Below are 24,895 nucleotides of genomic sequence, written 5' to 3'. Positions count from 1 at the left end.
ATCTTTAAATTCCCTAAAAAAACAAACTATATTAACATGAGAGTGTTGTTTGCTGTTTTTATTGTCATTTTTAATATTTTTTTCTATTCTCATTTTTAGGAAGCTCTTAACATCACACTGGATCACAAATGCAAAATTTTCCAGACCTTAAATGGAGCTGTAGGTATGCTTCCTAAATACTGGGTTGCTCATGTGTGCAAATGAACACCTGTGTTTTCAACTGTCTGTCTTTTGTTATATACATTTGGGGCTATGACTAAGATTGATGTGTAGGTATTGCAGCTTTTAAAAAACATTGTACTCAAGTGATATAAATACTTTCAGTTAAAATCATTTCCTAAGAATAGTACGAAGAGATGCTTCTGCCCTTAGGTAACTTAGACTTTAGTATCTCACCATCTGGGGACTGTAGATATAGTTTTGAATTAATTACACTTTGTTATTACATGGTTTTCAGTATCAGCTCTTTACATTGTGAGTTACTCAGGAGTATTAGAGTATTTTAACCTAGGTTAAAGGTAACTGGTAACGAGACATGTACACTGTGGAGTGAGTGTGTGTGCGTGTGTGCATGCCTATATGTGTTTTCCTGATAGACATGTATCTTGATAAAAATACATTAACACATTAAATTTAATTAATTGATACATTAAAAATAAACATACATTAATGCATTAATATTTCAGAAATTAAAAATACATTGCAGTTCAGTACAGTTCTTCAAGGCAGATCATAAGTAAAAAGATTCTTAGAATGAATGGAAGGCATTTAGTTTGGAGTGCTCTGGAAATGTGAGGAAAGGAACTTGAAAACAAAAAAAAAATGTTTCTGCTCCCATGTGACTTGTATATTCCTGGAATTTACATTAGGCCTGATTTTCAAGAACTGGAAATACTGGCCAGTTGTAGAAACCTAGCTTATGCCTGGCAGTTTTCTATTTGCCATACATATATTGTTATTATCTTTATAATAACCTAGAAAAGCAGGCAAGAATCCCATTTTATAGATAAATAAATTGAGACAGTAATTTAATTCATCTGGGATTATGTCACTCTCAAAAGGCAGAGGCAATACTGCAAAGATGCTTTCCTTCCACCAAGACCCATTGGTGTCTTAGCACCTCAGTTTGCCAGCACCAGGTTGGAGACAGTCAGGTGCTCAGAATCCATATCTGTGTCAGTGTTGTCCTTCATTTTGGATATCTGCTGACTTGGAGCAGGCCAAGTCTCCAAAAGTGTAGCACATGGAATAGCATGCATGAGAAATTTTATAACAAAAACAAGATGTAGAGATAGATATATATATACATTATATGTATATATGAATACATACACACACATTTTTTTTTTTTTTTTTTTTTTTTTTTGCGGTACGCGGGCCTCTCACTGTTGTGGCCTCTCCCATTGTGGAGCACAGGCTCCGGACGCGCAGGCTCAGTGGCCATGACTCACGGGCCCAGCCACTCCGCAGCATGTGGGATCTTCCCGGACCGGGGCACGAACCCGTGTCCCCTGCATTGGCAGGCGTACTCTCAACCACTGCGCCACCAGGGAAGCCCCACACACATTTTAAATTACTAAAATCTGTCTTTTTAACCCAGATGAAGTTGTTCTGAAATTTGAAAATGGCAAAGCCAGAGCTAAGAATGTGTTTTATGAAACATTACCAGTGGCAATTAATGGAAATGGACCCACCAAGGTGAGTCACAGTGACCATTCTCTGTTTCCTTATTTCTTGGAGGTAGATTATGGAGCAATATATAGAATGACTTCTTCTCCTCCCCCTTTCCCTCCTTCCCCTCCTTCTTTAATATCTTTAAGAGGCTTGCTAAACAACAAGATCCTGCTGTATAGCACAGGAATCTGTATTCAATATCCTGTGATAAACCATAATGGAAAAGAATATTTAAAAAAAAATGTTTATATGTGTATAACTGAGTCACTTTGCTGTACAGCAGAGATTGGTACAACATTGTAAATCAAGTACACTTCAATAAAAAGAAATTTTAAAATATCTTTAAGAGGTTTTATTTTGGTGCCGACAATTTACTAGTTTCATCTTTTACACAGTGTATTATCTGGTTTCATTTAGATTAATCAAACTGATGATTTTTCCTCAGCAGATGGATAACTTTCTATTCTATTTGTAGCACATTTCAGTTTAGTGTTTAATGTACTAGCTTACTTGAGAGTGAGCCACATTTCCCTCATACAGAGTATCCTCTCTGAATAAGAAATGTTGAGGTTTGTAAGGGATCATTTGTTTCACCTGAGTCACCGTTGTCAAAGTTAATAGCTCTCTTAACGTTGGGGTGTAACTGTAGGTCCAGAATGCTTCCTCTTGCACTTATTCTATAACAAGGTTGATGGATTATAGTTGACAAAGATATGATTTGTCTAATGAAATGTTATGTGCTTTTGGAACATGTATAATTGAGCTTGCTGACAGTGTTACTGACTGCAAAATTTGTAATAAGATTGTATCGCCGGAACCTAATTAAAATAGAAAATGAATTGTTATATATACATATAAGTATATATACACGTGTATACACACACATATATACACACAAACATACACATATATGTTTAGTAATACAATGCTTAAAACAATGTTCTGAGATAATAAGATGATGCCTGGCTTACTCATAAATACCTAGAAAAGAGATTACCAGATAAATTTGCATTGTGGGAAGAGAGGATGGGGAGATGGAGTCTGCTGTTTCAGTGGAGTGAGTAGCCTGAATTCCAATAAAAGCTATCTGCATGGGAAGACATTCAAGGAAAAGCCCACACTGGCAGCTTTTCCACCATAAAAATGGAGGAAGTAGATTCCCCTTCTCTAGTTAATCTTTCCACCTTGCTTTTCATCCCATTCCAGCCCTCCTACAGAGCCTTCCCAGTGGGCTCCTTTTTCTGTCTGGTAGCAGTTTTCCCAGCTCTAAGTCTCATCAGCATTTTAAAGACCCTCAAGCCTTTCTTATCCTAGAAACCCAGCCAACACAAACTGCAACATCCTTTTCAATCTACCTTGCCTCCCAGCCTGCCTGTCTTTTTCCCTCCCCTTCACAGCCACACTCTTTAAAGTAGAGACGACTCACTGCTACCACTATTCCTCTTCCCATCACCCCCAGGAATGGCTCCTGTCAAGGTCTGTTGTGACATCCTTGTTGAGTAGCAGACACTCATCAGCCCTCATTTCTCTTTCATCCAAAGATAACATTTGACGATGTTCATCCCGTTTGGTCCAATTTGAAATACTTCCCTTTGCTTCCATGATGCTCTGCTGGTTTCTCTAATAATTTTCTGGCCTTTTCAGTCTCTCTCTTTCTCTTTCTTTTTTTAATATACATTTTTAAAATTTAACACTCTGTGTGTGTAGGGGGTTTCAGGGGTTGGGTGATCCTCTTCCTACATTTTTTTTTAACATCTTTATTGGGGTATAATTGCTTTACAATGGTGTGTTAATTTCTGCTTTATAACAAAGTGAATCAGTTATACATATGTTCCCATATCTCTTCCCTCTTGCGTCTCCCTCCCTCGCACCCTCCCTATCCCACCCCTCCAGGTGGTCACAAAGCACCGAGCTGATCTCCCTGGGCTATGCGGCTGCTTCCCACTAGCTATCTACCTTACGTTTGGTAGTGTATATATGTCCATGCCTCTCTCTCGCTTTGTCACAGCTCACCCTTCCCCCTCCGCATATCCTCAAGTCCGTTCTCTAGTAGGTCTCCTGCATTGTTTTAGTTAAGTGTTCTGCAGGTGTCTGTCTGAGACATCTTTCCTTTTCCCAGCTACACGCATTCTTAGGTAATCCGCTTCATTCCCAAGTCAGCAGCGCTGATTATTTTCAAATCCTTGCTGTAGCGTCTATCTTTCCTGAGCTGTGGGTGTGAATACCCAGTTGTTGGATTTATCTGTGTGTCATACAAGACCTGGAGGTCAGAACCTTCAGCTCTGCCTCTCCTTCCACCCACTTGATTAATCAGAACCTGGGTTTTGTTTTGACCGTATTTACCTCCCATTCCCAATCCAAAAGACATCCTTTCTAACTCCCATGCATGGTGGTTTGTCTAATTTGCTTAGAGTCAAGAGCAACCTCCTTAGTTCAAGCCACCTGCAACCTCCCACCAGTAGCAATCACCCACTAGCAGTCTGGAACTCGACTATTCTGCTGAAGCAGAAACCCAGTTACATTACTCACCTGTGTTATGCCCTCTATAGACTTAGGTATGAAGTTCCACATTCTCAACTTGGTTATTTTTTTGTTTTTTTTGTTTTTAATTTTGCTTCTGGTTTAGGGGTCCCAAGTCTACCATCCTATCTACTCCCCCACTCCTGATACTGTAATATCTATACAGAATATCTCATTCTCAATTCTCTCCCTCAGCTCCTGCCATACTGAGTTAATTTGAACTTTGTAAATGTTTCATGTGTCCTCTGTCTGCAAGTCTTCTGTACATGCATTTCACTCATTCTGGAGTCCTCTGACCTAATTCCTACTTGCTGTACCCATCTATTAGTGCTGTTCATCTTTTAGGTGTCAACTTTGCTTTAACTCCTTAAGTCTCCTGAATGCCTTTATAATATCTGGAACTTTGTCCATCACAGAACATAATACCACACGTTGAACAGGGATGGAACTGAACTTTTTTTTTTCGTCTCTTACTGGGTCTTTAGCCTAGGAATTACAGAAATCATATCTATCCTGTTTACTTTTTGTTTTGCCAGGGTCCAGCACATGTGTAGCATATATTAGCCTTTCAATAAATTGTGATTGAATGTCAGAGTCTATAAATAATCTAATGACCTAGCATTATTCTTGGGAATGGTGAGGTAGATTTTCTTCTGGCAGGGCAAAATAGTCATAAAATTTCTGTGGGCTCCTGTAACTGTCCCTAGGCAGGTAAATGGACTTTTACAACTGGACATCTATAACTAAATAGTGTGCTATTCCTCCTTGGTAATGTAATATTTTAATCAAATTTAAATGTCTTTAAAGAGGGTGCTTGGTCACAATTTAGTTATTGTGAGTGAGGCCTGATATTCAGTGATTCCATTGTTTTCACCAATTTTTTCCAAATTTCCAGGATAATGTTGATAGGAGTTTTACAAAGCGATTGAAAGACTTCTCATAAGAAAAGAAGCTCTAGTCCTCAGTCATTTAGAAAGACCTGTGTGTACTAAGAAATTTTAAGTCTTCCAAGAAACATTTTCGGTTTGGGCTATCACTGTTTCCGGCATTTCAAGCAGTATGATGACCCTATTATATTTCCTGTGACATGATTTTATGATTCTATTTGGCAATAAAAATGAAGTAATTTTTTTACTGTAAAAGTTATGTTTGGTATAATATAAAATTTGAGAAAGGATTATATAAATAAGCATTCAGCTAATGCTAATACTTTAGGAATATGTTAAAGTTAAATAATATCATATTTTCCTCTGTGTTCAGGATAATGAGGAAAGAAAGCAGATTACTCATTTTAGGTATACCCTTTTTATTTAACCATCATAAAAGATGAAAGGATTTTTATATGATATTCTGTAATTTAACTTATTATTTTATTTACTAAGAGATGATTATAATGTCAGTAAGTCATAACCTTCATCCGAATGTTAATATTTAAGCCATTTTCTTATTTAAAAGTATACATAGTCTGAAAAAAATATAATCTATAAATGATAAATTGTTTATAATGTGTTTATAGACAAAAGTATGTAAAGGTGAGTTTATTTCTTAGTTACTTTCTCTAAGTCTCATGCTATTAGGAATAACAACTTTTAAATTATAAACAGTTTTAAAAATCACTTATAATTCCACTACCTTCTCATATTGTTTTCATTCATAGTTGCTTTCAGTATTTATGTCCTTGTGGTATATAGATATGAGCATTCATATTTTTCATTTGTTTTCATAATGGTGTATAAACAATTTTGTGCTTCTTAATTAACATTTTATTAGAAATACGTTTTTAATTCTACATAATTATTTTCATACTTGTCTAGACACAATGTAATATAAATCAGCTTTTAGATAGAAACCATGACTTCTGGTTTGAAATTTTCCTTTTTATTCTTGAAACTTATTTACTGTTAGTAACACATCATAAGATTTGAATATTTGAATACCTAACTTTTTCTTTTAAATATCAGTCATTATGAGATTGGTAGTATTTTTTTTTTTAACATCTTTATTGGAGTATAATTACTTTACAAGGGTGTGTTAGTTTCTGCTTTATAACAAAGTGAATCAGTTATACATATACACATATGTTCCCATATCTCTTCCCTCTTGCATCTCCCTCCCTCCCACGCTTCCTATCCCACCCCTCTAGGTGGTAACAAACCACCAAGCTGATCTCCCTATGCTATGCAGCTGCTTCCCACTGGCTATCTATTTTACGTTTGGTAGTGTATATATGTCCATGCCACTTTCTTACTTTGTCACAGCTTACCCTTCCCCCTCCCTATATCCTCAAGTCCATTCTCTAGTAGGTCTGTGTCTTTATTCCCGTCTTACCCTTAGGTTCTTCATGACCTTTTTTTTTTTCTTCTTCTTAGATTCCATATATATATGTTAGCATATGGTATTTGTTTTTCTCTTTCTGACTTACTTCACTCTGTATGACAGACTCTAGGTCCATCCACTCACTACAAATAACTCAATTTCATTTCCTTTTATGGCTGAGTAATATTCCATTGTATATATGTGCCACATCTTCTTTATCTATTCATCTGATGATGGACACTTAGGTTGATTCCATCTCCTGCTATTGTAAATAGAGATGCAATGAACATTTTGGTACATGACTCTTTTTGAATTACGGTTTTCTCAGGGTATATGCCCCGTAGTGGGATTGCTGGGTTGTATGGTAGTTCTATTTGTAGTTTTTTAATATAATTTAATATAGATTTGTAGTTTTTTTTTTTTTTTTCCGGTACGCGGGCCTCTCACTGCTGTGGCCTCTCCCATCGCGGAGCACAGGCTCCGGACGCGCAGGCTCCAGACGTGCAGGCTTAGCGGCCATGGCTCATGGGCACAGCCGCTCCGCGGCATGTGGGATCTTCCCAGACTGGGGCACGAACCCGTGTCCCCTGCATTGGCAGGCGGACTCTCAACCACTGCACCACCAGGGAAGCCCTGTAGTTTTTAAATATAATTTAATATAGATCCATTGATATTTCTGTTTTTGTGCCAGTATGATGCTGTCTTGATTACTGTAGCTTTGTAGTATAGTCTGAAGTCAGGTAACCTGATTCCTCCAGCTCCATTTTTCATGCTCAAGATTGCTTTGGCTATTCGGGGTCTTTTGTGTTTCCATACAAAGGGTGAAATTTTTTGTTCTAGTTCTGTGAAAAATAGCAGTGGTAGTGTGATAGGGATTGCATTGAAGCTGTAGATGGCTTCGGGTAGTAGAGCCATTTTCACAATATTGATTCTTCCAATCCAAGAACATGGTATATCTCTCCATCTATTTGTATCATCTTTAATTTCTTTCATCAGTGTCTTATAATTTTCTGCATACAGGTCTTTTGTCTCCTTAGGTAGGTTTATTCCTAGATATTTTATTCTTTTTGTTGCAGTGGTGAATGGGAGTGTTTTCTTGATTTCACTTTCAGATTTTTCATCATTAGTGTATAGGAATGCAAGAGATTTCTGTGCATTAATTTTGTATCCTGCTACTTTACCAAATTCATTGATTAGCTCTAGTAGTTTTCTGGTAGCATCTTTGGGATTCTCTATGTATAGTATCATGTCATCTGCAAACAGTGACAGCTTTACTTCTTCTTTTCTGATTTGGATTCCTTTTATTTCTTTTTCTTCTTGATTGCTGTGGCTAAAACTTTCACAACTATGTTGAATAAGAGTGGTGAGAGTGGGCAACCTTGTCTTGTTCCTGATCTTAGTGGAAATGGTTTCAGTTTTTCACCATTGAGGATGATGTTGGCTGTGGGTTTGTCATATATGGCCTTTATTATGTTGAGGAAAGTTCCCTCTATGCCTACTTTCTGCAGGGTTTTTATCATAACTGGGTGTTGAATTTTGTCGAAAGCTTTCTCTGCATCTATTGAGATGACCATATGGTTTTTATCCTTCAGTTTGTTAATACGGTGTATCGTGTTGATTGATTTGCATATATTGAAGAATCCTTGCATTCCTGGAATAAACCCCACTTGATCATGGTGTATGATCCTTTTAATGTGCTGTTGGATTCTGTTTCCTAGTATTTTGTTGAGGATTTTTGCATCTATGTTCATCAGTGATATTGGCCTTTAGTTTTCTTTCTTTGTGACATCCTTGTCTGGTTTTGGTATCAGGGTGATGGTGGCCTCATAGAATGAGTTTCGGAGTGTTCCTCCCGCTGCTATAATTTGGAAGAGTTTGAGAAGGATAGGTGTTAGCTCTTCTCTAAATGTTTGATAGAATTCATCTGTGAAGCCATCTGATCCTGGGCTTTTGTTAGTTGGAAGATTTTTAATCACAGTCTCAATTTCACTGCTTGTGATTGGTCTGTTCATATTTTCTATTTCTTCCTGGTTCAGTCTTGGCAGGTTGTGCATTTCTAAGAATTTGTCCATTTCTTCCAGGTTGTCCATTTTATTGGCATAGAGTTGCTTGTAGTAATCTCTCATGATGTTTTGTATTTCGGCAGTGTCAGTTGTTACTTCTCCTTTTTCATTTCTAATTCTGTTGATTTGAGTCTTCTCCCTTTCTTTCTTGATGAGTCTGGCTAATGGTTTTGTTTATTTTCTCAAAGAATCAGCTTTTAGTTTTATTGATCTTTCCAATCGTTTCCTTCATTTCTTTTTCATTTATTTCTGATCTGATCTTTATGATTTCTTTCCTTCTGCTAACTTTTGGGTTTTTTTGTTCTTCTTTCTCTAATTGCTTTAGGTGCAAGTTTAGGTTGTTCATTTGAGCTGTTTCCTGTTCCTTAAGGTAGGATTGTATTGCTATACACTTCCCTCGTAGAACTGCTTTTGCTGCATCCTATAGGTTTTGGGTTGTGTCTCCATTGTCATTTGTTTCTTTGGTATTTTTTGATTTCCTCTTTGATTTCTTCAGTGATCACTTCGTTATTAAGTAGTGTATTGTTTAGCCTCCATATGTTTGTATTCTTTGCAGATCTTTTCCTGTAATTGATACCTAGTCTCATAGTGTTGTGGTCGGAAAAGATAGTTGATACAATTTCAGTTTTCTTAAATTTACCAAGGCTTGATTTGTGACCCAAGATATGATCTATCCTGGAGAATGTTCCATGAGCACTTGAGAAAAATGTATTCTATTGTTTTTGGATGGAATGTCCTATAAATATCAATTAAGTCCATCTTGTTTAATGTGTCATTTAAAGCTTGTGTTTCCTTATTTATTTTCATTTTGGATGATCTGTTCCTGGGTGAAAGTGGGGTGTTAAAGTCCCCTACTATGTATATGTTACTGTCAATTTCCCCTTTTATAGCTGTTAGTATTTGCCTTAGGTATTGAGGTGCTCCTATGTTGGGTGTGTAAATATTTGCAATTGTTATATCTTCTTGGATTGATCCCTTGATCATTATGTAGTGTCCTTCTTTGTCTCTTGTAATAGTCTTTATTTTAAAGTCTATTTTGTCTGATATGAGAATTGCTACTCCAGCTTTCTTTTGATTTGCATTTGCATGGAATATCTTTTTCCATCCCCTCACTTTCAGTCAGTATGTGTCCCTAGGCTTTAAGTGGGTCTCTTGTAGACAGCATATATATGGGTCTTGTTTGTGTATCCATTCAGCCAGTCTGTGTCTTTTGGTGGGAGCATTTAGCCCATTTACATTTAAGGTAATTATCGATATGTATGTTCCTATTCCCATTTTCTTAATTGTTTTGGGTTTGTTATCCTAAGTCTTTTCCTTCTCTTGTGTTTCCTGCCTAGAGAAGATCCTTTAGCATTTGTTGTAAAGCTGGTTTGGTGATGCTGAACTCTCTCAGCTTTTGCTTGTCTGTAAAGGTTTTAATTTCTCCAGCAAATCTGAATGAGATCCTTGCTGGGTAGAGTAATCTTGGTTGTAGGTTTTTCTCCTTCATCACTTTAAATATGTCCTGACAGTCCCTTCTGGCTTGCAGAGTTTCTGCTGAAAGATCAGCTGTTAACCTCATGGGGATTCCCTTTTGTGTTATTTGTTGTTTTTCCCTTGCTGCTTTTAATATGTTTTCTTTGTATTTAATTTTTGATAGTTTGATTAATATGTGTCTTGGCGTGTTTATCCTTGGATTTATCCTTATGGGACTCTTTGTGCTTCCTGGACTTGATTAACTATTTCCTTTCCCTTATTAGGGAAGTTTTCAAGTATAATCTCTTCAAATATTTTCTAAGTCCCTTTCTTTTTCTCTTCTTCTGGGGCCCCTATAATTCGAATGTTGATGCATTTAATGTTGTTCCAGAGGTCTCTGAGAGTGTCCTCAGTTCTTTTTATTCTTTTTTCTTTATTCTGCTCTGCAGTAGTTATTTCCACTATCTTATCTTCCAGGTCAGTTCTCCATTCTTCTGCCTCACTTATTCTGCTATTGATCCCTTCTAGAGTATTTTTAATTTCATTTATTGTGCTGTTCATCATTGCTTGTTTCCTCTTTAGTTCTTCCAGGTCCTTGATAAATGTTTCTTGCATTTTCTCTATTCTATTTCCAAGAGTTTGGATCATCTTTTTTATCATTATTCTGAATTCTTTTTCAGGTAGACTGCCTATTTCCTCTTCATTTGTTAGATCTGGTGGGTTTTTACCTTGCTCCTTCATCTGCTGTGTGCTTCTCTGTCTTCTCATTTTGCTTATCTTACTGTATTTGGGTTTTCCTTTTTGCAGGCTGCTGGTTCATAGTTCCTGTTGTTTTTGGTGTCTGTCCCCAGTGCCTAATGTTGGTGCAGTGGGTTGTGTAGGCTTCCTGGTGGAGGGGACTAGTGCCTGTGTTCTGGTGGATGAGGCTGGATTTTGTCTTTCTGGTGGGCAGGTCCACGTCTGGTGGTGTTTTCGGTTGTCTGTGGCCTTATTATGATTTTAGGCAGCCTCTCTGCTAATGGGTGGGGCTGTGTTCCTGTCTTGCTAGTTGTTTGGCATAGGGTGTCCAGCAGTGTAGGTTGCTGGTCATTGACTGAAACCAGGTGTTGGTGTTGAGATGGAGATCTCTGGGAGATTTTCGCTGTTTGATATTACATGGAGCTGGGAAGTCTTTTGTGGACCCGTGTCCTGAAGTTGGCTCTTCCACCTCAGAGGCACAGCACTGACTCCTGGCTGGAGCACCAAGAGCCTTTCATCCACACGGCTCAGAATAAAAGGGGGAAAAAGTAGAAAGAAAGAAAGAAAGAGGATAAAATAAAATAAAGGTATTAAAATAAAAAATAATAATTAAGAAATAAATTTTTTTTAAAAGTAAAAAAAAAAAAAGGAACGGACGGACAGAACCCTAGGACAAATGGTTAAAGCAAAGCTACACAGACAAAATCTCACACAGAAGCATACACATATGCACTCACGAAAAGAGGACAAGTGGAAAAAATAATATATTTTGCTCTCAAAGTCCACCTCCTCAATTTGGGATGATTTGTTGTCTATTCAGGTATTCCACAGATGCAGGGTACATCTAGTTGATTGTGGACCTATAATCCACTGCTTCTGAGGCTGCTGGGAGAGATTTCCCTTTCTCTTCTTTGTTCTCACAGCTCCCAGGGGCTCAGCTTTGGATCTGGCCCCGCCTCTGTGTGTAGGTCGCAGGAGGGCTTCTGTTCTTCGCTCAGACAGCACAGGGTTAAAGGAGCCGCTCATTCCGGGACTCTGGTTCACTCAGGCCCCGGGGAGGGAAGGGTACGGATGCGGGGCGAGCCTACGGCGGCAGAGGCCGGCGTGATGTTGCAGCAGCCTGAGGCGCACTGTGCGTTCTCCCGGGGGAGTTGTCCCCGGATCCCGGCACCCTGGCAGTGGCGGGCTGCACAGGCTCCTGGGAGGGGAGGTGTGCGGAGAGTGACCTGTGGTCGCACACAGGCTTCTTGGTGGCGGCAGCAGCAGCCTTAGCGTCTCATGCCCGTCTCTGGGGTCTGCGCTCTTATCCGCGGCTCGCGCCTGTCTCTGGAGTTCCTTTAAGCAGCGCTCTTAATCCCCTCTTCTCGGGCACCAGGAAACAAAGAGGGAAGAAAAAGTCTCTTACCTCTTTGGCAGGTCCAGACTTTTTCCCCGGACTCCCTCCTGGCTAGTCGTGGTGCACTAACCCCTTCAGGCTGTGTTCTCGCTGCCAGTCCTCTATTGGTAGTATCTTTACACAAACACGTTAAATGTAAGAAGAGCCCATCGCCTAATTTGCACATGAAAACAAGTCATTTCTGAAACGAATTTGATTTACAATCTAAATAGGTATCATAATTTTGTGCATATAAACCTCAGTGCTTGGGTCACTATGACCTTGAATAATTGGATGAGTTGAAAAAGAAAAAGAGAAAAGTAAAAAAGAAAAGATTCAGTTGGAAAAGTTTCTCTGCCAATGACATGACATCACCCTTGGAACCATTTTGATATTGTGAAGAAAGGATCAGGAAAGTACTACCACCTAGTAGCTGGGGACTGCCCATAACAGCCTAACTACATAAACAGTTTTCTGTACTTTCCAAAGCTGCCAGCATAAATATCTGAGATTTTTAATGAAGAAAACAGATGTAAATGGAGGGTGGTGGTGATGGTAACCTCTGCCTGTGTGATGAGAGATCTAAAAGAGGGAGGTTTCCAGTCTTAATTATGTATGAAAATCAAATATAGGTGAAAAGTAGAAAGTAGAAAAGTTATAATATAGTTTTAATTCTGAGAAAACTAAATGTAATGCCTTCTATGCTCTAACCTTTTAAAAAAGATATTGATCATTTTCATATTCACACAGGGATCCTATGAGATCAAAATTCATGAAATAAATATTTATTTCTTATGACATTTCTGAGATGAGGAAAGTGCCAGTGTTTATATATAGATGGGAATTCTAGATATGTCCAACTCTGTGGGGGATTTTTTTTCTTTCTTTTAAAAAAATTCTTTCCCAGGATATATGAAACACTAGCTTTAAAAAATTTCTCACTAGCCTTTTAAAAAATTCCTGTTAGAAATAATGCTTAATAGAGAATCCATTTTCACATGGATCTTTTTTATTTTCTTCAAAACCATAATATTATATGGAACATGAATGATTAAATTAATGTTTGCACTTTAGTTTGACAACAGTAAAATTTTTGTTTTTGTTATAGAGGCAAATTCAGATGACCACATTGACTCTTGAAATATCATTAATGAATGTCATAACTACATATTTCCTGCCTTGTATTGAATAATTTGTTTCCTGAATTATGTAGTTCAATAGAGATGTGAATGAGTTATCTTTTCCACATCTTATGATTGTGCTGTACAGAATAATGGAACTGTCTACAATATCTGTAAAACACAAAGGTTTTCTCATTGTAATTAATACGGTACTTGTTTCAATAGCATTTGCTCCAGTTTTAGTACAATAGAAATATTTGGATAGAATACCAGATATTTGAGAGGAATCGGATAAAATGGTACTGGACTAATTTCCTCATCTATTCTATACCATAACATCTCTTTTAGGGTCTTAGGAAGCTAGAAAAAGTCAGTTGGCACTTGTGTACATTTTTGACCATCATATTTAATGTGTAAACATTTTTTCTTTTGAGTTCGTTTCGCATTTTCAGTGAAAAATTAATGATTGTATAAACATAGTGAGGATTTTAGGTGCTTCCCTTTAACAGTAATATAAAATTACAGCCAAAGCTAGTTTGCTTCAGCTTCATTGTGTTGAGGTGAGATAATTATAGTTTATGACAAGAAATAATAAAAATATTAAAAACTATAACTGTTCCTACCACTACAGATATTAAAATTGCAGTAGAATGTGTAGTAATTTTTAAAAGAAGATTGGCAGAATTTTCCCTAAAATATTTACACTCTAGATATATTCAAGATTTTTTTTTTTTGAGGGTTCAGAGCATCTCTCAGTGTGTTTACCTCTCTCTGTCATCCATCTTCCCTCACCTTCTCCTAAACCCAAAACATACACAAGGACTCAGATTTTACATATAAAATGAATGCCAAAAGATGCTTAAGGAGAAGGGGAGATAAGTCACGAAGGAGATGCTCTGAGAGATCTGAAAGGAGTAAGTGGGGAAGCAATATTGTACTTTATTTTTTTTCCTTCCAGTCTTACAATTGATATACAGCACTGTATAAGTTTAAGGTGTATAGCATAATGATTTGACTTACATATATCATGAAATGATTACCACAATAAATTTAGTAAACATCCATTATCTCATATAGATACAAAATAAAAGAAAAGACAATTTTTCCTTGTAACGAGAACTCTTAGAATTTATTCTCTTAACAACTTTCATGTATAACCTACAGCAGTGTTAATATTTATCATGTACATTACATCCCTAGTACTTATTTATCTTATAGCTGAAGTTTGTACCTTTTGATCACCTTCATCTAGTTTCTTCTCCCCCGCCTCCTGCCTCTGGGAACTGCAAATCTGATCTCTTTTTCTGTGAGATTGTTTGTTCGCTTGTTTGTTTTTGAAGTATTGCCTAAAACACCATGTTAGTTCCTGGTGCACAACATAGCAATTCGATATTTCTATACATTACAAAATGATCACCACAATAAATCTAAGTACCATTTGTCACCATAAAAGGTATTACATTATTTTGGACTATATTCTCCATGCTGTTCATTTCATGCCCATGGCTCATTTATTTTGTAACTGCAAGTTTGTACCTCTTAATCTCCCTCATCTATTTCTCTCACCTCACCACTCCCATCCCCTCTGGCAACCACCTGTTCATTCTCTGTTATGACTGTTATTTGTCATGTTTGATCATTTGTTTTGTTTTTTAGATTACACACGTAAGTGAAATTATATGGCATTTTTCTTTCACTGTCTGACTTATTTCACTTTGAATAAAACTCTCTAGGTTCATCCATGTTGTTGCAAATGGCAAGATTTCATTCTTTTTTATGGCTTAGTAATATTCCATTTTATATATGTATCACCATTTCTGTATATTAATACATTCATATATTGGTGGACATTTAGGTTGCTTCCATATCCTGGCTATTGTAAATAATGCTGTGAACATAGGGGTGCATGTATCTTTATGATTTAGTGTTTTTGTTTACTTGGAAAAAATACCCAGAAGTGGAATTACTGGATTATTTTGAGGGACCTCCATACTATTTTCCATAGTGGATGCACCAATTTACATTCCCGTCAACATTGCATGAGGGTTCCCCTTTTTCCACATCCTCGCCAACACTTGTTATTTTTTTTTGATAATAGCTGTTTTAATAGATGTGAGATGATATCTCATGTGTGGTTTTGATTTGCATTTCCCTGAGTGATTAATTATGTTGAGCATCTTTTCATGTGTTGGTTGGCCATTTGTGTGTCTTATTTGGTGAAATATCTTCAGGTCCTCTGCCCATATTTCATTGGGTTGTTTGGTTTTTTGATGTTGAGTTGTATGAGTTCTTTGTATGTTTTGGATATTAACCCCTTATTGGACATATCATTTGCAAATATCTTCTCCCATTCAGTGGGTGACCTTTTTGTTTTGTTGATAGTAGTTTCCTTCACTGTGCAAAAGCTTTATAGTTTGATTTAGTCTCATTTGTTTATTTTGCTTTTGTTTCCCTTGCCTGAGGAGACATATCCAAAAAATATTGCTAAGATTGTTAAAGAGTGTACTACCTATGTTTTCTTCTAGAAGTTTTGTGGTTTCAAGTCTTACATTTAGGTCTTTAATCTTTTGTGAGTTTATTGTTGTATATGGTATGAGAAAGCAGTTTGATTCTTTTGCATGTAGCTGTCCAGTTTTCCCAATACCATTTATTAAAGAGGCTGTCTTTTCTCATTGTATATTCTTGCCTTCTTTGTCATAGATTATTAACCATAAAAGCATAGTTTTATTTCTGGGCTCTCTGTTTTGTTCCATTCATCTATGTATCTGTTTTTGTGCCAATTCTATACTGTTTTGATTACTGTACCTTTGTAGTATAGTTTGAAATCAGGGAGCATCATACTTCCAGTTTTGTTCTTCTTTTTTCAAGATTGCTTTGGCTATTTGGCATCTTCTGTGGTTCCATATAAATTTTAAGATTATTTGTTCTAGTTCTGTGAAAAATGTTATGGGTATTTTGATAGGAATTGCACTGAATGGAGATTGCTTTGGGTAGTATGGACATTTTCACAATACTAATCCTTCCAATCTGTGAACATAGTTTATCTTTTCATTTATTTATGTCTTCTTCAGTTTCTTTCACCAATGTCTTATAGTTTCCAGAGTACAAATCTTTTACCTCCTTGGTTAAATCTATTCCTAGGTATTTTATTCTTCTCGATGCAATTGTAAATGAAATTGTTTTTAAATTTCTCTTTCTGATAGATCATTATTACTATATAAGAATGCAACAGATTTCTGTATATTGTTTATATCTTGCAACTTTTCTGAATTCATTTAGTAGATCTAATAGTTTTTTTGTGGAGTATTTAGGGTTTTCTATATATAGTATGATGCCATCCATCTTCAAACAGTGGCCCTTTTACTTCTTCCTTTCCAACTTGGATGACTTTTATTTCTTTCTCTTGCTTAATTTCTCTGGCAATGATTTCCAAACTGTTGAATAAAAATGGGGAGAGTGGGCATCCTTGTCTTCTCCTGATCTTAGAGGAAATGCTTTCAGCTTTTCACCATTGAGTATGACAGTAGCTGTGGGTTTGTCATATGTGGCCTTTATGTTGAGGTATGTTTCCTCTATAACACTTTGTTGAGAGTTTTTGTTGTAAATGGATGTTGAATTTTGTCAGAATTCTTTCTGCATCTATTGAGATGATTATATGATTTTTATCCTTCTTTTTGTTAATGAGGTGTATCACATTGAGTGATTTGCATATGTTGAACCATTCTTGCATCCCTAGAGTAAATCTTACTTGATCATGATGTATGATCCTTTTAATGTATTATTGCATTTGGTTTGCTGGTATTTTGTTGAAGATTTTTGCATCTATGTTCATCAGTAATAATCACCTATAATTTTCTTTTTGGTAGTGTCTTTGTTTGGTTTTGGTATTAGGGTAATGCTGGCCACATAGAATGACTTTGAAAGCTTTCCTTCCTCTTCAGTTTTTTGAAATAGTTTGAGAAGAGTAGGTATTAAGTCTTCTCTAAATGTTTGACAGAATTCACCTGTGAAGATGTCTGGTCATGGACTTTTATGTGTTGGGATTTTTTAGATGTTTGATTCAATTTCTAGTCATGAGTCTGTTTAGAGTTTTTATAACTTTCTGATCATTCTTGGAAGATTGTATAGGCATACTTCATTTTACTGCACTTTGTTTTATTGCACTTCACACATACGTTTTTTATAAATTGAAGGTTTGTAGCAACCATCTGTTGAGTAGTCTATCAGCACCATTTTTCCAACAGCATTTGCTCACTTCGTGTGTCTGTGTCACATTTTGGTAATTCTTGTAATATTTCTAACTTTTTCATTATTGTTTTGTTTGTTATGGTGATCTGTGACCAGTTAGTGGTTATGGTGATAAGTGATCTTTGATATTACTATGTAATTGTTTTGGGGTGTCGTGAACCTCAGCCATATAAAATGGCAAACAATCGAATATTTAAATGATGACAAATCATTTAGAATATTACGAAAATGTAGTTTTAAAGCAGTGGCATGGTTTGAGAGGTTTACTCCAAATTTGAAGAGTTCTGCTGTGGGTAAAGTGCTATTAAACAGCACTGCATGCTACAGAGAAATAATTTGTGAAAGGAAGAGTCAGTTGATGTGGCCGACTTCGTTGCTGTCTTATTTTAAGACATTGCCACAGTCAGCCCACTCTCCAGCAGCCACCACTCTGATCAGTCAGCAGCATCAGCATTAGGCAAGACCCACAACCAGCAAAAAGATTATGACTTACTGAAGGCTCAGATGATGGTTAGCAATTTTTAGCAATAAAGTATTTTTTCAGTAAGGTATGTACATTGTTTTTTTTAGGCACAATGCTATTGCACACTTAATAGACTACACTGTTGTGTAAACAAACCTGATAACTGGGAAGCCAAAAAATTTCTGTGACTTGCTTTATTGCGATATACGTTTTACTGTGATAGTTTGGAACTAAACCCGTAATATCTCTGAGGTATGCCTGTATGTTTCTAGGAATTTATCCATTTCTTCTAGGTTGGCCAGTTTGTTGGCATATAATTGTTTGTAGTAATTTCTTATGGTACTTTGTATTTCTGTGGTGTCCTTTTTAACTTCTCCTCCTTCATTTCTGGTTTTATTGATTTGGGCTCTCTTTTTCTTCCTGAGTTAATCAGGCTAAAGATTTGTTGATTTTGTATCATTTCAAAGAACCTCTTAGTTTCATTGACTTTTTTTCTTTTTTTATTATCTATTTCATTTATTTCCACTTTCATTATTATTATTTCCTTCCTTCTACTAACTTTGGGTTTTGTTTGTTCTTTTTCTAGTTCCTGTAAGTGTAAGGTTAGATTGTTTATTGTTTTCTGGTTTCCTCAGATAGGCCGGCCTGTATCACTGTATATTTTCCTCTGAGAACTACTTTTGCCGCATCCCACAGATTTTGGATCCTTGTTTTTCCATTTCATTTGGAGATATTTTTTATTTCCTCATTGATTTTTTTCAGTCACCTATTGGTTGGTTAGTAGTATATTGTTTAGCCTTCACATGTTTGTATTTTTTGCATTTTTTTCCCCTTGTAGTTGGTTTCTAATCTCATGCCCTTGTGGTTGGAAAATATGCTTGATATTATTTCAGTCTTAAATTTATTGAGACTTGTTCTGTGGCCTAGTGCATCATCTGTCCTGGGAAGTGTTTCATGTGCATTTGAAAAGAAAGTATATTTTGCTGCTTTGGGATGGAATATTCTATACAGATCTATTAAGTCCATGTTCATTGCAGCACTATTTACAATAGCCAGGACATGGAAGCAACCTAAGCGTTGACAGATGAATGGATAAAGAAGATGTGGCACATATATACAATGGAATATTACTCAGCCATAAAAGGAAGTGAAATTGAGTTGTTTGTAGTGAGGTGGATGGACCTAGAGTCTGTCATACAGAGTGAAGTAAGTCAGAAAGAGAAAAACAAATACCATATGCTAACACATATATATGGAATCTAAAAAAAAATTGGTTCTGAAGATCCTAGGGGCAGGACAGGAATAAAGACGCAGATGTAGAGAATGGACTTGAGGACATGGGTGGGGGAAGGGTAAGCTGGGACGAAGTGAGAGAGTAGCACTGATACATATACACTACCAAATGTAAAATAGATAGCTAGTGGGAAGCAGCTGCATCGCACAGGGAGAGCACCTCAGTGCTTTGTGACCACTTAGAGGGGTGGGATAGGGAGGGTGAGAGGGAGACGCAAGAGGGAGGGGATTTGGGGATATATGTATACATATAGCTGATTCACTTTGTTATACAGCAGAAACTAACACAACATTGTAAAGCAATTATACTCCAATAAAAATGTTTTAAAAAAAGTGAAAACATAAAAAAAAAGAAAGGTCCATATGGTCTAATGTGTCATTTAAAGCCAGTGTTTCCTTAATTGATTTTCTATCTGGATGATCTGTCCACTGATGTAAGTGAGGTGTTAAGGTCTTATCCTATTATTGTGTTACTGTCAGTTCCTCCCTTTATGTTTGTTAGTATTTGCTTTATGTGTTTAGATACTCCTATGGGTGTGTGTATGTACATGTGTGTGTTGTTCTATCTTCTTGGTGGATTGATCCCTTTATCATTATGTAATATCTTTGTCTCTTTTTACAGTCTTTGTTTTAAAGTCTATTTTGTCTGATATAAGGATTGCTATCACCAATCTCTTTTCATGTCTGTTTGTATGGTATGGAATACCCTTTTCCATCCCCTCACTTTTAGTCTTTGTGTGACATTAGATGTGAAGTGAGTCTCTGGTAGGCAGCATGTATATGGATCTTGTTGTTTTTATCCATTCAGCCACCCTATTTTCTGGATTGCAACATTTAGTCCATTCACATTTAAAGTAATTATTGATAAGTATGTACTTACTGCAATTTTGTTAGTTGTATTCTGGTTATTTTTGTTCTTCTGTGTTCCTTTCTTCTCTTGTGATTTGGTTACTTTCTTTACAGTTAATGTTTGTATTACTTCCTCTTTATTTTTGTGTGTCTAATATCAATTGGTTTATGGTTACCATGAGGTTCTTATGTAACAACCTATGTATATAGCAGTCTATTTTAAGTTGATCATTGCTTAAGTTTGAGTGTATTCTAAAAACACTACAGTTTTACTCCCCTCTGCCATGTTTTATGTTTTTGATGTCATATTTTACATCTAAAAAATTTTGTGTATCCTTAAATAATTATTGTAGATATATTTGATTTTACTAGTTTTTTATTTTAATCTTCATACTAGCTATATAGTTGCTTGATCCATTACCTTTACTTTGTATTTGCCTTTACTGGTGGCATTTTTCTCTTGCACAATTTTCATATTTCTGGTTATGTTCTTGTCTCTTCTGCTTAAAGAAGTCCTTTTAACATTTCTTAAAAGGTTGGTTTAGTGGTGATGAACTCATTTACTTTTTGCTTGTCTGGTAAACTGTTTATCTTTCCTTCAATTCTGAACATTAACTTTGCCAGCTAGAGGTTCTTGGTTGTGTTTTTCCTTTAAGTTCTTTGAATGTGTCATGCCACTACCTTTTGGCCTGCAAGTTTTCTGCTGAAAAATCAGCTGATAACCTCACTGGTTTTACCTTGTATGTGTCAAGTTGTTTTTCTCTTGCTGCCCTTAATACTCTCTTTATCTTTAACTTCTGCCATTTTAATGATAGTGTATATGTGAAGATCCCCTTGGATTCGCCTTTTAGGAATCCTCTGGGGTTCATGGACTCAAATGTATTTCCTTCACCAGTTTAGGGAAATTTTCATCCATTGTTTCTTCAAATAGGTTTTCTGTCCCTTTCTTTCTCCTCTTTCTGGGACCCCTATAATGCAAATGTTAGAATGCTTATTGTTATTCCCGAGGTTCCTTAAACTATCCTCATTTTTGAAAATTCTTTTTTCTTTTTTGCTATTTTGATTGGGTGATTTCCATTACCCTGTCCTCCAGATTGCTGATCCTTTCCTCTGCATCATCTAATCTGCTGGTGGTTCCCTCTAGTTTCTAGTTTTTCTCTATTTCGTTCAGTTTTTTCTCAGGTTTTTGTCTTGTTCTTTCATCTGGAACATATTCCTTTGTCTCCTCACTTTACCTAATTCTCTGTGTTTGTTTCTATGTATTAGGTAGATCAGCTATATCTCCTGGTCTTCAAAGAATGGCTTTGTATAGAAGGTGTTCTGCGGGGCCCAGTGGTGTGGTCCTTCCTGGTCACCAGAGCCAGGTGCTCCAGGAACGTCCTCTGTGTGCATCCCCCTGTTGTGGCTGGGCTGCAGTTGCTGTGGGTGCACTAGTGTATGGGGCTGGTCCCCAGTACAACTGGCTATAAGGCCTGGCCACAACAGTTGTGGGCACTCTGGTGTACTGGGTTGGCCAATGGGATGGGACCCTCTTTGGGCAGACACTGGTGCTGACCAAGGGCACCTGCTGGGACTGGCAGGGTGAAGGGCTGCTTTAGTGGGGCTCTGGTGCTGGATGAGGGTGCTTGTTGGGACTGGCAAGGTAGGGGGCCACTTTGGAGGAATGCTGGCTGTGTCAGGTCCATGGGCAAACCGGGGTGGGGCAAATGGTACTATTAAGTTTGATGGAGAGAGTCAGAAATGTCACCTGCTAGTGCCAGGTTGCTAGGTAGACGGTGAGCCAAATAAAAACAAAACAAATAAAAACACTGGCACCTGCCAGCCCCTTTATACCCAGAGAAAGTTGCAACAGATCCCTGCCCCTCAAGCACATGCCCTAAAATTAGTAAATGAATTTCTTTCTTATATCACCCAGGCACTTTTCTAACTGCTGCCTCCGCACTGGGACTTGGAAAGAGTGAATCTGTGCATGTGCCCTTTAAGAGCAGAGTCTCGGTTTCCTACGGCCCTTCTGCTCTCCTGAGCATAAACCCCAATGGTTTTAAAGCCAGATGTTATGGGGGCTCATCTTTCTGGTGCAGGTCTCCCAGGAAGGGGGGCCCAAGGTGGGGCTTGGACCCTTCGCTCCTTGGGGAAGACCTCTGGGGCTGTGATACCCCTCCCACTTGTGGGTTCCTTCACTGGGTACACGGGTTCTGATTAGACTGCATCTCTGCCCTTCCTACCTGTTTCATTGTAGGTTTTTCTTTTTATCTTCAGTTGTGGAAAGTATTTTCTTCTAGTCTTCAGGTCATTCTCAGAGACGGTTCTCTATCTGTAGTTGTAATTTTGGTGTATCTCTGGGAGGAGGTGAGCCCAGGGTCTTCCTTCTCTGCTATCTTGTTCTACCCCCACTTTAGTTTATTATTGATATGATCTGTGAGGTGGCTCTAATTAGGACTTGTTCTAGATCTGTTTTAATCTGCAGGCTTTCTTTTCTTCATGTTGGTGCCCTTGAATCACTGCCCAGAAGTCTGGGTTATAGTGGGTAACATAGTTTCCAAGAAGAGTTTAGTGCCTTTTGGTGATAAAGTGTATACAATATTTGTTTTGTGTGGTGATGGCTGGTAGGAGGTCACACTGGCACTGCCCCATTCACTGTACACACTGGCACTGCCCCATTCACTGTACACTGTATTAGTAGAATATTAAGGGGATATCCTAATGCAGAAAACATGCTTTGAAGTTAGAGGTTTATAGAATGAAAGCACATTGATGGGAGAGGCTTACTTCTTTTTTTTGAGAGGGGTCTTTTAATTAATTAATTATTTAATGGCTGTGTTGGGTCCTCGTTGCTGCATGCAGGCTTCTTCTGGTTGCGGTGAGCGGGGGCTACTCTTCGTTGCGCTGCACGGGCTTCTCATTGCGGTGACTTCTCTTGCTGTGGTTGTGGAACACGGGCTCTAGGTGTGCGGGCTCAGTAGTTGTGGCACGTGGGCTCAGTAGTTGTGGCTCTCAGGCTTAGTTGCTCTGTAGCATGTGGGATCTTCCCGGACCAGGGATCGAACCCCTGTCCCCTGCATTGGCGGGCGGATCCTTAACCACTGCACCACCAGGGAAGTCCAAGGTTTACTTTTGTTAATACAGTTTTCCTTCTTTTGCTAGATTCTCCTGAATTATTTTGGAAACTATGTACCTAATGCATGGACACAAGACAATGGCTGCACTCTTTGTGAAGTGGATACAATTGACTTGTCTGCAGTAGATGTAAGTGGAATTGACTCTATGTGAAGCATAGTAATAAAAAATAGTGAGGTGGATGGACCTACAGTCTGTCATACAGAGAGAAGTAAGTGAAAAAGAGAAAAATAAATACCATATGCTAACACATATATATGGAATCTAAAAAAAAAATGGTACTGATGAATCTAGTGGCAGGGCAGGAATAAAGACCTAGACATAGAGAATGGACTTGAGGACACAGTGGGGGTAGGGGGAAGCTGGGGCGAAGTGAGAGTAGCATCGACATATATACACTACTGAAGGTAAAATAGTTAGCTGGTGGGAAGCAGCAACATAGCACAGGGCGATCAGCTTGGTGCTTTGAGATGACCTAGAGGGGTGGGATAGGGAGGGTGGGAGGGAGGCTCAAGAGGGAGGGGATGTGGGGATATATATATATATGCTTATGTCTTATTCACTTTGTTGTACAACAGAAACTAACACAGTATTGTGAAGCAATTATACTCTAATAAAGATCTATTACAAAAAAGTACATTGTCATGAAATACAATAATTTTTAAAAGAAAAAAAGCACATTATTTTATAATATTAATAATATGATAGATAATGGATTTAAAAAGCTAAAACATGATGACTCCGAAAGTTGCTGGATTTGTGTATTTCCAGCAAAACCAGTTAATAATTGACCCCAGCGAAAAGGGCTTGATTGTTAATATTTACTAGCTTGCTATGATTGGGTGCTCTTGTTTTATTTTAGTCTGGTAACTTGGTCAAAGTGTTGAGGTACAATGCTTCGTTATTTATATGGACTAATTTTATCTGTGCTTGATTTTCAAATTTGATGATTTTAAAATAATATTATATGACTAAGGACTGTTTTAATATTTTATAGATAGTAACTTATTAATTTCACAAATCCCTTAAGTAGGTAGTGCTGTTGACTGAGTTTTACAGATGAGAAAACTGAGTTACATATACGTTCAGTAACTTGCTTAAGGCATGTGATTTTTTTTTTAAGTGTTGGGGGTGGGATTTAAATTTAGGCAGTCTGGCTCCAGATCCTATAATCTTGATCACTGTGCAATTTCGCCTGGATGTAATGTACATATTATATGCCAGACACAGTGCTACTTATGCATGTGTTTCATAGAGAATTATAGCTATAGTTTAACGTTTATACATTGAGAGTAAATGAGCAACTGAAAGTAATGATTATGTGTCTATTAAACATTTTATGTATCCTTCTCTCATCAACCAGAGCAGTTTTAGGATATCCTATAGTAACATTTTTCTTCCAAAAAATTTCTCTTGTAACTTGGAAGACGATTATGTGTATGAACAGTTGAATTCTAGGGATGATTTTGTCATTAAGGCTGATTCTTTCCTTCATTCACCATAGGTTTATTGAGTATCTACAGCATGCCAGATAAGTATAGACAGAAATAAAGTTCACCTTAATATAGTTCTGGTGACTCCTGTACCCATGCAAATACAAAAATACTCTCACCGTAAAGCACTCAGACTCCTGAATTAAATAGTTTCTGTTCTGTTCTAAAAA

The 24,895-nt window shown here is 37.3% G+C and overlaps 1 protein-coding gene across 1 annotated transcript in view; it reads left to right on the top strand.

Annotated features, from left to right (window-relative positions):
* PLOD2 (procollagen-lysine,2-oxoglutarate 5-dioxygenase 2) overlaps window positions 1-24,895 on the top strand; it is a 107,993-nt gene that overhangs the window by 61,193 nt on the left and 21,905 nt on the right. Inside the window, 3 exon segments of the mRNA XM_032629567.1 lie at window positions 100-163; window positions 1,601-1,698; window positions 23,260-23,361. Coding sequence (XP_032485458.1) covers window positions 100-163; window positions 1,601-1,698; window positions 23,260-23,361 — 264 coding nt within the window.

This window comes from Phocoena sinus, chromosome 4, assembly GCF_008692025.1.
Source record: "Phocoena sinus isolate mPhoSin1 chromosome 4, mPhoSin1.pri, whole genome shotgun sequence".
In the NCBI taxonomy this organism is placed as follows: Eukaryota; Metazoa; Chordata; class Mammalia; order Artiodactyla; family Phocoenidae; genus Phocoena; species Phocoena sinus.
This window is presented reverse-complemented; position numbering and strand designations above follow the sequence as displayed.